We start from the raw sequence: 15783 nt of genomic DNA, 5'->3' as shown, positions 1-15783 counted from the left end.
AATTTTCTATATTCGTCGACATTTTAATAGAAGAAGCCATTACAAATTTAAACTAATTAAAATTACCTCGTTGATGATTGTTCGCGTCTTCTATAAATATTTTCTCGTCTATCACTCATCTTTTAATATTTTATTTAAACTTAAAAAGTCAATTAAAACAAATGTGAGCTAAAAGAGCCGGTAAATACTCTTACTTTTAAACTATTATTATTATTAACATTATTATTAAGTTTTAATTATTAAATCAAATTAACATATATTTACCTCTCTGAATCTTCTCCTTCCTCCGCACGAAATCGATCGAGGTTTCTTCCCCTGCACAAGAGGCTCGGTTTGAATGATTCATCACAACCTCTCTTCTTCTCATCACTCGGCTAGGACACAATCAACTCTTCTCCTTCGTCTTCCTCTTCGAATTGGCAAGGGAACGAGCCTTCGGCTCTTCTCACGCACCTCACACTGCCGCGCTCGACCTTCCAAGCCACCGCCTTCTTCCTCCTCTGTGTGACGCTGATGTCGCTACACTACTTTTCTCGGCACAACAAGTAAGTGGTTATGCACCTTAAATAGGCAAAATCATTTCTTCAACTTTTCGATCTTGTTTCCTCTCCCCCTAGTTTCGTTTGCCCGGTCCGCTTCTTCTCCTTGAGTTGTTTGTTTCCTCTCCCTTGACCAATTCATTGTTTCCTCTTCCATCTTTGTTCCTTCATTTTACCCGTTTCTCCCCCTCTGTGTACAGTACCGTTACAGTCTTCCCCACTTACAAAAATTTCATCCTCGAAATTTATAATCAGACCTCAAGCATGTCAACATTTGTTATCCACGAAATTAAGAGATATATGAAATGTAATCACCTATAAGAATAAGGACTCGGTAACAATACATAGTTGCTGAAACAAGGGAGTATGCTAAGAAACACACCAAACTCATATGACCTCGTCACCTTCCGCAGCAGTGGGTTCTTCATGATCACTATGAGTGAGAGAATATACCAGAGGTCGAACATGTCGCCTTGGCTGGCCTTGGGTAGCAACTGAGGCTATTGATTATCATTTTTTGCCTACCTGTCGACCTCTATGAAGTGGTTTCACCTGAATTCTAATCTTCAGAGCTATTCTAGCTAAGAAATGTATAATATCTTGTTATATGACCAAACTGACGACACCAATAGCAAGTGTTAGAGCACATCAAACATTGACCTTCAAATTTTAAAATTTTCTTATAATTAACCCATTGGTTCTTTCATCAAATTCCAATTAGTTATTCTTAAACATTGGCCTCTGATACCACTTTTGTCGCATCTCAACCAGGGCTTGGAATTAACCAAGGCGGGTACAGACGGTCAAGCAGTGTGAATTAAATTTTCTATATTCGCCTACATTTTAACAAATGAAAGAGCCATTACAAATTTAAATTGAAGTAAAACAACAAAAATTACCTCGTTGATGATTGTTCATTTCTTCTTTAAAAATTTTCTCGTCTAAGCTCGTCTTTTAATAATTTAATTAAACCTGACAAGTCAGTTAAAACAACTGTGAGTTAAAATAGTCAGTGAATATTTATACTTCTGAACTACAGCAATATAAGAGAAAAAAAACAATATAAATGTCAGTTAAGCTTCTTTACAAATCAATATAAACATTTGACATGTTATTCAAAGAGGTTTATATCATTATCATATCAATATCATTTCATATTTATACAACTCTCACAAGAGGCACCGTCTAAAATTTGGTCAATTAAGACAAATCAATATTAATATCCAATTTAATTTACGTGCACGGGTACATTAGTGTTCCTCACTAGTATCATCAATGGGTGTTTCATCATAGTAAGTCATGCACATACAAACATATTATAAATCATTTCATGTTTATTATAAATAACATGTGTGTATTAAATAAGTATAACTATGCAAATCATTCACATTCATTTCAAAATGATCAAATTGAATAATAAGTCAGAATAATCATATTTTAGTTACAGAAACAAGATATCTTGGCTAATGACATTTTAACGTGAATGATTTAGATGAAATATAATATTATTACCATAATTTAGAAGTAAAAGTACTCACCTCGATGACACTTCATTCAATAAAATGAAAACCTAACATAAACATGATATAAAATTTAATATATTTATTATTTTAAGTAACTATTAACTTTTTATTATTATTTAAGTATTAAATTTTCATTATTTTATTATGTTTTTTTTTCCAATATATATTATTATTATTATTATTATTATTAAGTTTTAAATATTAAATCTAAATTAACATATCTTTACCTCCCTGAATCTTCTCCTTCCTCCTTCGCACAAAATCATCTGCGGCTTCTTCCCCTACACAAGAGAGGCTTGGTTCGAATGATTCAGCACAACCTCTCTTCTTCTTCGTCACTCGGCTAGGGCACGATCGACTCTTCTCCTTCGTTTTCTACATCAACTCGGCTAGGGCACGAGAATTCAGCTCTTCTCATACGCCTCACACTTTCTCGCTCGACCTACCACGCCGTCGCCGCCTTCCTCCTCTGTGTGACACTGATGTCACTACACTACTTTGTTCGACTCAACAGGTAACTGGTTATGTGACTTAAATAAGTAAAATCACTTCAACTTCTCGATCACGTTTCCTGCCCCCTCGTTTTGTTTGTCGGGTCCACCTCTTCTCCTTACAACTGTTTATTTCCTCTCCCTCCCCCAATTCATTGTTTCCTCTTCCATCTCTGTTCGTTTCTTCGTCTTTGTTCCTTCGTTTTACCCGTTTCTCCCCCCCCCAACCCTCCACGTACAGAATCATTACAATCTTCCCCACTTACAAAAATTTCATCCTCGAATTTTATAATCAGACATCGAGAATGTCAACATTTGTTATCCAAGAGATTAAGTCATATGAAATATAATCACTATAAGGATAAAGACTCGATACAAGGCGACTCAACTATAATTCAGATAACAATATATAGTTACTGAAACAAGGAAGTACGCTAGGAAACACACGAAACTCATTAGACCTCGTCACCTTCCACGGCAGTAGGTTCTTCATGCTCACTATGAGCAAGGGAATATACCTAAGGTTGAACCGATCGTCTTGGTTGACCTTGGGTAGGCGCTGAGGCTATTGACTCTATCATTTTCTACCCACTTGTCGACCTCTACGAAGGAGTTCCACCTCATTTTTGATCTTCAGGGCTCTTTTGGCTAAGAAATGCACAATATTTTGCTATATGACCAAGTTGACTGCACCAATAACAAGTGTTAGAGCCCATCAATCATTTGCCTTTAAATTTTAAAATTTTCTTATAATTATCTTATTGACTCTTTCATCAAAATCTAATTAGCTATTTTTAAACCTTGTGCTCTAATACCACTTTTGTCGCAACCCGGCCCAAGGCTTGGAATTAACTAAGGCAGGTACAGACGATCGGACGGTGTGAATTAAATTTTCTATATTTGCCTAGATTTTAACAAATGAAAGTGTAATTACAAATTTAAATTAAAGTGATACAATCAAATATACCTCATTCATGATTGTTCATGTCTTCTACCAATATTTTATTGTCTATCGCTCATCTTTTAATAATTTAATTAAACCTAACAAATCAGTTAAAACAACAATGAGCTAAAAAAGTCAGTGAATATTCATGCTTTTAAACTGCAGCAATATAAAAGACAAAAAAATAATATGCATGTCAGTTAAGCTTCTTTGTAAATCAATATAAATATTTGACATGTTATTTAGAAGGGTTTATATCATTATTATATCAATATCTTTTCATATCTATACAACTGTCACAGGAGTCACCGTCTAAAATTTGGTTAATTAAGACACATCAATATCAATATTCATTTTCATTTACGTGCACGGGTACATTATTATTCCCCACTAGTATCATCAAAGGGTGTTCCATCATATTCAGTCATGCACATACAATTTTATGTTCATTGTAAATAATATGTGTAGTAAATAAGTATATCCATGCAAATCATTCACATTGATTTTCAAATGACCAAATTGAATGATAAGCCAGAATAATCATATTCTACTTACACTAATAAGATATCTTGGCAAATGACATTTTAATGTGAATGATTTAGAAGAAATGCAATATTATTACCATAATTTAGAAGTAAAAATACTCACCTCGATGACACTTGATTCAATAAGCTTTTGCCCAGCGTCGACTCTTCTAAAATAAAAACATAACATAAACATGATATAAAATTTCATTTATTTATTATTTTAGATAACTATTAGCTTATTATTATTATTTAAGTATTAAATTTTCATTATTTTATTGTTTATTTTTCTATTCAATATATTATTATTATTATTATTATTAAATCTAATTTAACATATTTTTACCTCTTTGAATCTTCTCCTTCCTCCGCACGAAATCGACTGCGGCTTCTTCACCTACATTTGGATGGCAAGGAAATGATAATATATGAGTTCGACGACATTCGGATGAAGATCAACATAAAATGGCAATTGTCGTGGCTGAAACAGTAAAGGAAACTCCAAATTGATGATGTTCAAGCGGCGAGGAGGTTCAAGCACCAATTTCTGAGTAACATATAGGCAACACTTACAAAAAGAACAGATTTGGCACTCTAAAGAGCATAACAGTCAACAACATCTCCAAAACATAATAATGATTGAAAAAGTTGTCCAAACAATAAAATCACACACATAAATAGTCTCTTAATAGAAATACTCTAATTAAAAATAGAAAGTAGGAAAGAAACAAAAAAAGAACAATAAATATTGCAGAATTTTGATCGGGCCTACATCCAGGCAGGATGTCATCCAGCGACACGGGAGGATTCGCGATCTCATGAAACTGCCAAAATGCAGGAGTCTTGCATCCTGTGGGAAGGAGAGCGTCCCGCGTCAATTATTTCCTATACACTTTTAATGGGGGCCTAAAATAGTCTTCACTAGGGACTATTACAGCCCATATCAAAAAAATTTTGGAACTAAAATGACATTTTACAAACTCTAGAACTGAAGTGGCCCCTGCAAAAAAGTCAGAAGACCATTTTAACACTTGTCTCTATTACTAACTTAAGATTCTCATAAGATTTTTAGATGTTAACAAACAAGTATGATAGAAAGAGTAGCATTTATCTATCATTCACTATGGGAGATAAAAGAAGAATAAAACAAAATAAAACTACCTTAAGCATTCCTAGCCTCAAGTAAGGCCAACCATACGCATGAAACATGGCTCTTAACAAAGATCGATCAGTGTTAGGCATACATTTTACAGCCATCCAAAACCTTAATAAGGAATTATGACAAGAAGGCACAAGTTCTGAAGGTAACTGAATTAAATCTTCAAAGTCAAGCTGCTTTTGCACACCAAGATCCATCATTGAGTTGACAAACTTAAAAGTCAAGGTTTCCCAAAAGTTACAGATTTTCCGTTCCTGTAAAAGTAAGGAAAAAGGAGATATACCTCAGTGAGGGGTGAAAATCGAAGACAACCGAATTGAACATTCAAAGAAATAAAAATTTTCTTCAAGTTCTCAGTTGTACAAATGAAACGAATAAACTCAGGTCCTCAACTTATCAGAGAAGCCAACCAATCCTACATTAAGCATATTTAAGTTGAATCATTTACAAGATGTGTAATGTGAAATGTGCATAAATACGGACAACCATGAGTTATTTGTGGCATCCCCATTTATGCATATCTATTCTTAAGACATTCCTTGTAACTTATATAATTTTAAGAATGTTTACTTCTATTTACAGAAACTATAGCAGATACTTGAAGAAGTTAAAATTTCCAAATCTTATGACTTTATAGTAGCTCAATAATAATAATAATAATAATAATAATAATAATAATAATAATAATAACATAAAAAAAATCATAACATGTTTCTCAAATTTAGTTATGATATTTTAAAATTTTTTAAATTAGATGGAATTTGATTCAAATATTACTATATATATCAAAAGAAATCTAATAAAAAATAATAGTAAAATATATTAACAAAACATTTGTTAATTTGCATTAACCGAAACCGAACAAGAGATGGGGAGAGGTAGTATGAGACAGATAAAACCAAGATCTGCCATTTATTAAAAAAGAAATTTTGTTGGGGTTTTCATTATCAAACCCAATAACACATGACTAGGATTGGAGTAGATGACTAGCACTACATCATTAGTCACTACCTCAGCATCTCTGCTTCAAAAACAAAGATCCATATGAATGGATTCATCACAATTTTAGAAAATTTTGAACGGAGGCCAACTAAATTTACTTATCATGATTGCAAATTATTTGTGAATATAAAAAAAAATTAAGTGATGTTTGTCCTCAATAGAGTCCAGTGGCAATCAACATGGGGAAAAAAGAAAAGAAAAGTACATTCTCACAACCGCAATAGCCCCAAAATACACAGAATGTCAAATATATTTTATTTTTATTATAAACTTGCTGCAGCTTTCATCCAAAAAATATACAATGCATAATACATGAATAACAGCGTATGCCTTAAATGCCACCTTGGTTAATGGAAAGAAGAAAATCAGTAAAAATGTGCATGAAAATAATAAGGAATAAATTAATAAAAAAAATTTATGTAAAAAATCATATAACCATTAACCCAATAAAGCCAATCAACAACCAATAGAAGAAAGAAGCAATAACCATAACTCTGTCACCAAAGACATACCAAACCTCCTGTTGAATCTTTACTTTCAGAATTGCTGGAGATAAGTGGATCCTCAACAGAATTCAAACTCCTGAGAAAATCACAAAGCTTAATATATTTTAGCATGAATTATTACATTCTCAAAAAATTCTAAACAGGAATGGTGAATATTAATTTTCTGTAAGTACCACTTCAACGTATACTAAACAAACTACTTAATTAGAAGTGGAGACTAGTTATAAATTAGGGGCAATTACATACATGCCACCCAATTCCAATTTATTTACATATCTAATAACTAAGCTTTGCTTTTTTACATTTATAACACCCAAATCTTTCATATCACATCAAAAATACCATTATATAAACTTTTAAAAAGTGAAATACAGCATTTCATGCATAGGTAAGGTGGCTTATATGTAAAAATTGAAGTTTGTGTGTGGTATGCATGCAATATTCCTAAAAATTAATGACAGTTCGGATCTCTATTCCTTGTTTCCCCCTCATTTCACAATACATTTGACAGTTATATAAATTTGTTAGTACTCTAATGATGTTCTATACATAATTATCGCAGTGCTAGCCTCAAACAAATATATCTTTTCATGGAAATAATTATTAGTTACTATTGAAACGACGATAATCCTCACAAGCTCCAAATGATAAGACATCCTCCTGAGTGCAATGGTTCATTACTCCATGTCCTGTGCTCCTTACAGCAATAGCATCAAATATACAGTAAGGCCAATGATTTCTTCCCATAAAAAATAAATATAATAAATAAAAAAGCTAATTGCTCGAAAATAATTTTCTCTTATAAATTTGAGATCATAGATGAAATATGGTGAAGAAATGGATAGTGTCTCATATTATTCACCAGAAGAACTAATTTCTCGATGATGGCCGTGTTGATCTATGATTTCAACCGGAAAGGTTAATCTTTAAAATCAAGCTTTTCAAAGTCAGTAACTAATATGCAAAGCAAAATTCAATCATTAAAAGCAAAATCAAATTCCATCCACCCTCCGCAATAGTTTGTCGAGGGCAACAAATTTTTTATTGACTTCAGCTTACAAAGCTCGAATGTCATATCAAATACATCTCTATATTCACAATCAAATTATTGCGTGGCCCGAGTCCTCTGTCCGTGTGGTTTTGCCACCAAATGACACCACAAAGTAGTGGTTACGATCAGAACCTGACCGAGTAGCTGCCGCCAAATGGCACCATTATATTACGATCACGGCTGCAGCTCGTATGTTCCCCAACAACTTTCTACCCTTTGAGTTGTGAATCATAAGAGTACAATTGATTGACATAAAACATTTTGTTGGCTAAGGTTGACTTAAATTTGTCCTCTTTAATAAACAACCACCCCAGATCTACAAGAATCTCTTGGACGATGCAACCCATGACTGCTAACAAGAATCATTCTGTCAAGTTGGGTCAACTACCTCCTCTAACTAAGTAGATCAGGAACCTCGACGAACCGGGATGACGGAACCATGAGATCTTAATCGGGTTTCGTATTTATTCCCTAACTTCAAGCTTTAAGTAGTGAATTCTACAGTTTAAATCCTAAGTTTATTGCTAACATATGCTCAATTTTCAATTCATAATAACTAGCCTTAATCAAAAGTATTCTCCCATTATCGAGAAGAATAATTAACTATTGGGGTTTGCGTCTATGGAAAACCTCAAATCCTATATCAAAAAGTCACCGCTCAATGAGGGCAAAATCACTAGGTAGTATCTTATCTACAATCCAATCTGTATTTTGAAAATTCGACCCTCCAAAGCTCTCTCAAAATAAAATAAAAATAAATTGCAGAGAGTTGTCTTAGGGAGCGGTCGTGAATTTTTAGAGCCCACACATAATCATGTTCAAAAACTTCGCAAGAATTGTAATATGAGGGCAAACCACAAATTTTATTTTTTGCCAAAAGCCATGACAAAGACTGCCAATCTAAACCTCTAAAACCAAAGGAGCGGAAAAGTTTATCTCAACAAGAATATGGGTTATAGACAGTTTCAAGTATCGCAATGGCAACATTCGTTATTACTGATTTGCCAAAAATTAAACTAAATGTGTACAATGTGGATTCATTTTCAAGTAGTGGGCCCAAATGTGAGAAAACAATCCTAACAAGGTTGATCGGGTGCTTCTTACAAGTGTGAAGATAAGGAGACCAATTCAACATATACATTTGAAGAACATTCACATAATAAGAATTCCAAGAGATAACTCTAAAATATTACCCTACCCTTAGCCCCCCAATGCAAGCAAGCCATAAGATTTGAGCCTTTATCACCACTAATAATTTCCTACATTTTCTATCAAGGCTTTTTTAAAAAAAATTTATGGACCACAAGTTTATTTAACTATCCAAACGGTTAGTTTTTGTGGCAAATTATGAACAATTATGAAAAACAGCCCACTTCTTCAACCAAATAATTCCCACCCGCTTTGTGGCAGTTCATCCTTCAACAAAGAAGTTAAGCAATAAGAATCTAGACCAGAGCCCTGAATATCCACCACCTGCTAGCAGGTAGTGCATTAGATAATTTGACTCGGAGAGTCTAAAATAGGTTAAATTTGTCTAAAAAGTTAAAAATAATGACAGATTGTTGAGATATAATTAAAACCTTTTACATCAAACAAGCTCCATTTGAACAAGCTTATTGAAAAACTATTTGGCCAATCAACTAATGAGAATATCTCATTTTGGGACCAGGACCCGGCACATATGAATGTATACATGAGTTAAAAATTTTAAAAAAAAATCACGAAAAAATCTAATTTTGATCCCTAAAGCTTGATAAAGTAAATATGCTAACAAATGTATAGCATTGCAAATTTTATATTTCAATTTGTCTTTATCGATCTGCAAAGCTCCAAGCAGTCCCTTTTTTTTCTTTTTTTTTTTTTTTTGTTGACAGCAAGAACCAAAAAGGTCTTTATGGTAGTTCTTAATATCAGTTATTAACCCCTCCAAAAAAATAAAAAGAAATATAGAACCCTTTGATGCAGATTCCTCCGAATGCAATCCCACAGAGCAATGAAGCATGACCACTTCTAAAGAGTCATCATGTTCAGAAACTGTTATAAAAACTTCAACATTCAAACACGTGATGACACCATGTCAGCCACATTGGCATGCCTTATTTTCCAAGTTTCTGAAAATATTTCAACTCATTTTAGACACTTCATACATAGCGAACACATGATATATATTGCACTGATCGTCATACTTGATTTAGAAGTCCTATGACCCAATGAAAACTATGATTTATCACAATCTTTTCATATTTAATTTAGAAGTGTATTTTAAATTACTAGTAACAATTTTATATAATTAAAATTCAAATCACTAAGTAATTATATAAAACATGAGTACTCAACCATTCCAACAATAAAAAGTAAATAAGCACGCACTATGCCATGAAGAATCACTTGGATTAAAAATGTGTTGAATAGCATTCATAGAACAAAATAATGTGCACAGTAGAACTTCAAGAAGCTTAGAATTATTTGTGCTACCTCATAACATTTGATGACTGCATTGCTTTAAGCATGGCAATAAAAATACCAAATAAGATTTCAGCAGCAACAGATAAAACCTCCATAAGATGAGTTATGACCTATAATATAAGATATAAATTAAGCATTGCACTAGTATATAAGACAGTGAATGTCCAAATAACATGCATTAAAGTTTAATACAACTTATTTATTTTCATTAATTGCCTAAATTGGGACTATACGAGTTTTAATTCTAATGATTCCAATTTCAGAATTCAAAATCATAAGAAAAAGAAAGTATGGAGGTTGTAAATCATATATAATAATTTTCTTCAATTTTTCAGTTAGATGACTCTTCTTCTATGTACAATGTAAACGCAAGGAAAACATATTTAATTTATAATTCTCCTCTTGTTAACGCTAGACTTCTTTCCTTCTTTAAATAAAGTTTTCTAGTTTAAGTCTATTCCTATCTATGATTATCTTCATTTTGATGAACTAAAAATGAAGAATTTTTCTTCCACATTTTAATGCTCTAGGCTTTCTTAAACATTATAAAAACAGGTTTTGAATGCCGCCAAAGAATGAATAATCGAAAGTTTTAAAGCCTTTAACTTTCCATAACTGGCGATTAACATCAAAGGATATGGCAAAACCAAGTATAAGAAAATTACGATAGCACAGAAATTGATTTTCTGAAGTCATACCTTCGAGGAAGAAAACACAGTATGCAAATGGGGTATCTGGAGTAGAGGTTTTGCAATCCACCAAAAGCACAAGAAAAGATTACAAAGAGTGACGTACCAATTTTCAAATTTTGAAACAAGCACAATAACCACCTATGGAAAACAATAGTAATAATAATAAATATCAGCATTAAAAATTTAAACAATTTTATATATATTTATATATATATATATATATATATATATATATAGATTAAAAATTTGTATCACTTAAAACACTTCAATATCAATATCTTTTTTCATTTACGTGCACGGGTAAATTAGTGTTTCCCCACTGGTACCATCAAAGAGCGTTTCATCATAGCCAGTTATGCACATACAAACAGTCAACATAAACACATGTATTTGTCACATCCTTAAAAATTTACACAATTTTATATATATATATATATATATATATATATATATATATATAGATAGATAGAGAGAGAGAGAGGATAAACTCTAAGATACACCATTGCATCTCATCTATGAAATGAAAATTACTAATTGATTAAGTTCCATCAATTATTTTACCAATAATTTAATCACGTAAGAAACTAAGGATTATTGGATAACCCCTACAAGCCAATTTCAAAGTGAACATTTATCCACATCTTTAGCCATTTAAAACTATCCATTATTAGCAATGGAAGTAGCAAAGTAAGGTCATTTCTCATCCTATATTTATGTAATATCATCGTTACTGTATCCCCATGTTTGTATACATGCTCAATAACCAGTAATGGATCAGAGGTCATTTGGACAGCCAACACAAATCAATAAAAGAGTATGCATATAATTCGCAATTTTAACAAATTATTCTAATAGCAATACACCAAAGTGGGGGCATAGTGTCATTAATATGTTTGATTTATAAATATTGCCACTTCTGCTTGTGCCAGAGTAAGATGTTGGACAGCCTTGATGATAGTGTGATATATAAATGTGCCATTGTACTTGAGGCAACTTAGAGCCAAGGCAAGATGGTGCGGAGATAGGTTGGATAACTTGAAAACTAAGATTTATAAAAGATTAAAAGCATGCTTAACATGATTAAGATAAAGCAAGAAAATTTTCATAACTTCAATATAACAATAATAAGCCTTTGTGGTAAATAATAAAGAGGTTCAAGATCCTTTGTGGTAAAATGACACTTGAGGGCATGAACAAAGTTGATGATAGCAATCTAAGAATTGTATAAGAAACATGCAGAAGAATGTAGCTTAATAAAATTGTATAAGAAAACATAGCTTAGATGCTTAAAACCCAACTCAAAAAAAAAAAAAAAAAAAGAGAATCGATTTGTGTAAGCTAGGCACGTGAACTGTTTTTAGTTAAAAAAGAGACAAACATGAGAATGATATTGAGGGTACAAAAAGCATTTTTAAATCCAAAGTTCAAATAGCCTATCCACAAATAACAACAATAATAAGAATATATCAACACTACCATCAGGTATTTGTTAGTTCAAAAAACTCATTTACACCTTAAAACTCACTGTACAATTTCCAATATGCAAATAAAAAAAATCATACTTTGTTAGCAGTGAGTATAGAATTCAGTTGGCATAGCCTCACACGATTAAGTGAATTTAATTGCCACAAAGTAATAGGTCGGCTCACATTCATCAAAGGTAAGAGGTAATGAAGATTATCCAATGCAAAAGATAAGGTAAAGCGAGAGGACTGGAAGCGTAAGCAGAACTTAAATTATTATGGTAGACCAAAAGAAGCAAGTAAGAAAGTCTACTTGTAAAAAATATATATAGACATCCAAAATCCCTAAGCCCGCTGCTATCAGAATGATTTTCAAATAAAAGTTCAAACGAAAGCATTATATTTAGTCAAATAAGTAACTCCATCAATCGGAATGGACTCTCTCTCTCTCTCACACACTCTCTCACTATATATGTGTGTGCGCGCGCGCGCGTGTGTGATAATTGCATATAACATTTTAAGCAACTTACCCATGAAAATAATTGAGAAACTTTATAAAGCCACTCATGATACTCAGCTCTGTGACCCTTAAAGCTGCCCTCAATGAGCAAACAAATATTACAGAGGCAAAGACAGCCTCCAACAGCAGGAACCATGTTCAAGCACACTTTCTCCAAAACTCTGAGCTTCCAATTCTACAAAAAAGAAGTCTCCACAAATGTGATGATAATAATCACAAGAAAAATTAACATACTTAGCACACAATTCTTACATATTTACATATCTCACACCTAAACTTCCATATTTACATACATAGCACTTAGGTGCTTTAAACCTATGCATGAAAAGGAGCATTTTACTTTTAAATAAATGGTAATAGTGCTATCTTTTATGTGATATTAAGGATATGAGTGTTGTGTGTGTGAATATGCAAGTTTAGTTGTGAGATAAAAATACATGAAAAAGTCATTGAGAATACAGAAACAGAGTTTCACAACTAACAAATTCATGGAGCTAAAAAAACAAGGAGAGACGCAGCATTCTATAAATATTCTATAAAATATTATCCCCATCAATTAGAAATCTAAACCCACCATTATAAATGGCTTAGCTCTTCCAGCATTCCTCTTAGCCCATGCAAGGGCAACAACCGCAGATATACCGATTAAATTAGCTCCAAAACCTAAAACTGTTTCATAACATTAAGAACAAGCATCTAAAGAGTGAATACTGAATAAATAGAATTAAAAACCCCTTTGTAATCATTTAAGAAGTGTAACTAAACCCATTAAGGATATAAATTCTCAAAGCAGGAAGAAAATCCATTTCCATCCCAAACCTGAAAGCACAAGCATAAAATATGCATCAGACTTCAAATTTCTCTCCTCTTCGATTCAAATATCAAGGGCTTTATGCAGGGAATCCCGAAAACATGAAGGCGGAGAACAGACAAGTGATCAAACTGATGTTAATTAGCAGGTCAGAAAAAAAAACAGAAAAAAAAAAGGATTGCATCTGAGCTCCGCCAAAATGGAAATTTCCAAAGGTAAGAGCTGTACAGACGCAACAAAAAAATGGAAAAAGAGAACCGAAAATTGGCAATTTGGGTGCGTAGATTATTAGATGATAACGAAAACTAACGTAGGGCGAATTAGGGCAGAGGAGATCCATGAACGAGAAGGAAGAGCGGAGTTGGGCAGAACAGACTGATCCGAGCAGACTGATACGAGAAGGGTTTAGGAGCGAAAATAAATTAAATGACAACCATGGCTTAAATTATTCTTGGTGTTTTTATCCGATTATTTAAAATATTAAATATAATATTTTAATTATTCAAAAAATAAAATTTTACATTTCAATCATTCAAAATATTAAATTACGGGTCCCACGACCAACATTCACCGCTGGTCTCCGCGACATAAAGCAAATTCTGGGTATGAAGTACAGATCCTCTACAATTACAATAATATAATTTAGTTTATATTTACAATCACGACCGTACAATTATAAGCGAATGGTTTGATACTCTATCTTAGATAAAGATTGGCGTGCCGTGGATTTACGAATGGAGGTAAGATCAGCTGTCTTGCTCGCAATACCACACACCTCTTACCACTTATAGAATAGTATTGTTATTAACAAATTTTTAAAAAATATTAGATAGAAATTTTCTTACAACTATCAATTCTTTTATATTAAATTGTAAGAATAGTTTTCCATCATAGAATTAAAAAAAAATGTAAAAAAAAAATAATAATCAAATGCAGCTGTAATAACAGTTAGAAAAATAATATACTCAAAAAGTTGTTTTAAATGGAACAAAATATTACATACTATGTTTCTATGTGAGTGCGATCGTTGAGAGAAGCACATCACTCAATTACACGCTCGACAATTAGTCGTAATATTTTTTTTTCTCAAATAGATCGATTGTTTGATTAACCTATAACAATGCTATTGTAATGCTTCTGTATTATTGATCTCCTTAGCCTATAATATTTCAAAATTCAATAATAACAAATATATATTTGTTGTATACTCAGAAACGTCTTCACGCATAAATAATTTTTTTTTTCAAGGGCGTAAAGAGGCAACAGTCTTACGGGCTTCGAAAGCTCATATATAAAGATCGGGTCTTTATCGAGTTAAGCTCACCCGCTGAAATAGTTGAGCTAAGCCTACATGTCGAAGTGATCAAACTAAGCCCACATGTCCAAGTGGTCGGGCTAGCATGGGACAAACGAGTTGTTCGAAAAAAAAAATATTTTTAGCATTATTATTTCATAGTACAAGCATCAATCTTTATATATCACATTTTTTCATTAATATATCACGAACATGTGCAATACTGCAAGGAATGTAATTTTATTTTTCAATTTTCTAATGTAAAAGAAAGGTAAGAGGGAGTTTTCAGGGAAGTAGAGATGTAAATGAGTCGAGCTTAAGCGAGCCCAGGCTCGACACTTTTAAAAACCAAAATTTTGGTGTTAGAAATACAAATGCATAGAAAGTAGTGAGAATGTTACCATTTGTTAGAAGGATCATGAATTTTCTCCATTTTTGTGGCTAAAAAGTTTGCATTCTCCAATCTTTCCGGTCTACAAGTATCAAAAAAACATATAATTTATATTCTTAATTAGAAAGCTATATTTCTTTCTATATGGATTAGTATTTATTCTATTTCGGAAAAAGAACTAATGGGTTTCATAATACTATCTATACTAACCATAGAAACCTTAGATTACATATTGAGTGGTTGGGCTAGAGAAAAACGTTGTGCATGATGCAAATGCAAGCTATTAGATGTTAAGTTTGAGAATTATTTGATTCAATGGTAGAGATCAATGATTTCTATGATTGAATGATGGAGATCAATGTTGTTCATTGTACTTCTGACCATTTAGGTGTTGAATATAAATTTATA

General features: G+C 32.4%; 1 protein-coding gene across 1 annotated transcript in view; it reads right to left on the bottom strand.

Annotated features, from left to right (window-relative positions):
- The window catches only part of LOC110029169 (ABC transporter C family member 13), a 158609-nt gene extending 144522 nt beyond the window's left edge, over positions 1 to 14087 (bottom strand). Inside the window, 8 exon segments of the mRNA XM_020731338.1 lie at positions 5182 to 5433; positions 6694 to 6763; positions 10214 to 10314; positions 10903 to 11034; positions 12890 to 13054; positions 13454 to 13550; positions 13658 to 13698; positions 14001 to 14087. Coding sequence (XP_020586997.1) covers positions 5182 to 5433; positions 6694 to 6763; positions 10214 to 10314; positions 10903 to 11034; positions 12890 to 13054; positions 13454 to 13550; positions 13658 to 13698; positions 14001 to 14030 — 888 coding nt within the window. The 5' untranslated portion in view covers positions 14031 to 14087.
- Positions 14088 to 15783: the final 1696 nt, after the last annotated feature.

The sequence above is a fragment of the Phalaenopsis equestris genome, unplaced genomic scaffold, assembly GCF_001263595.1.
Source record: "Phalaenopsis equestris unplaced genomic scaffold, ASM126359v1 Scaffold000552, whole genome shotgun sequence".
NCBI classification, from domain to species: Eukaryota; Viridiplantae; Streptophyta; class Magnoliopsida; order Asparagales; family Orchidaceae; genus Phalaenopsis; species Phalaenopsis equestris.
This window is presented reverse-complemented; position numbering and strand designations above follow the sequence as displayed.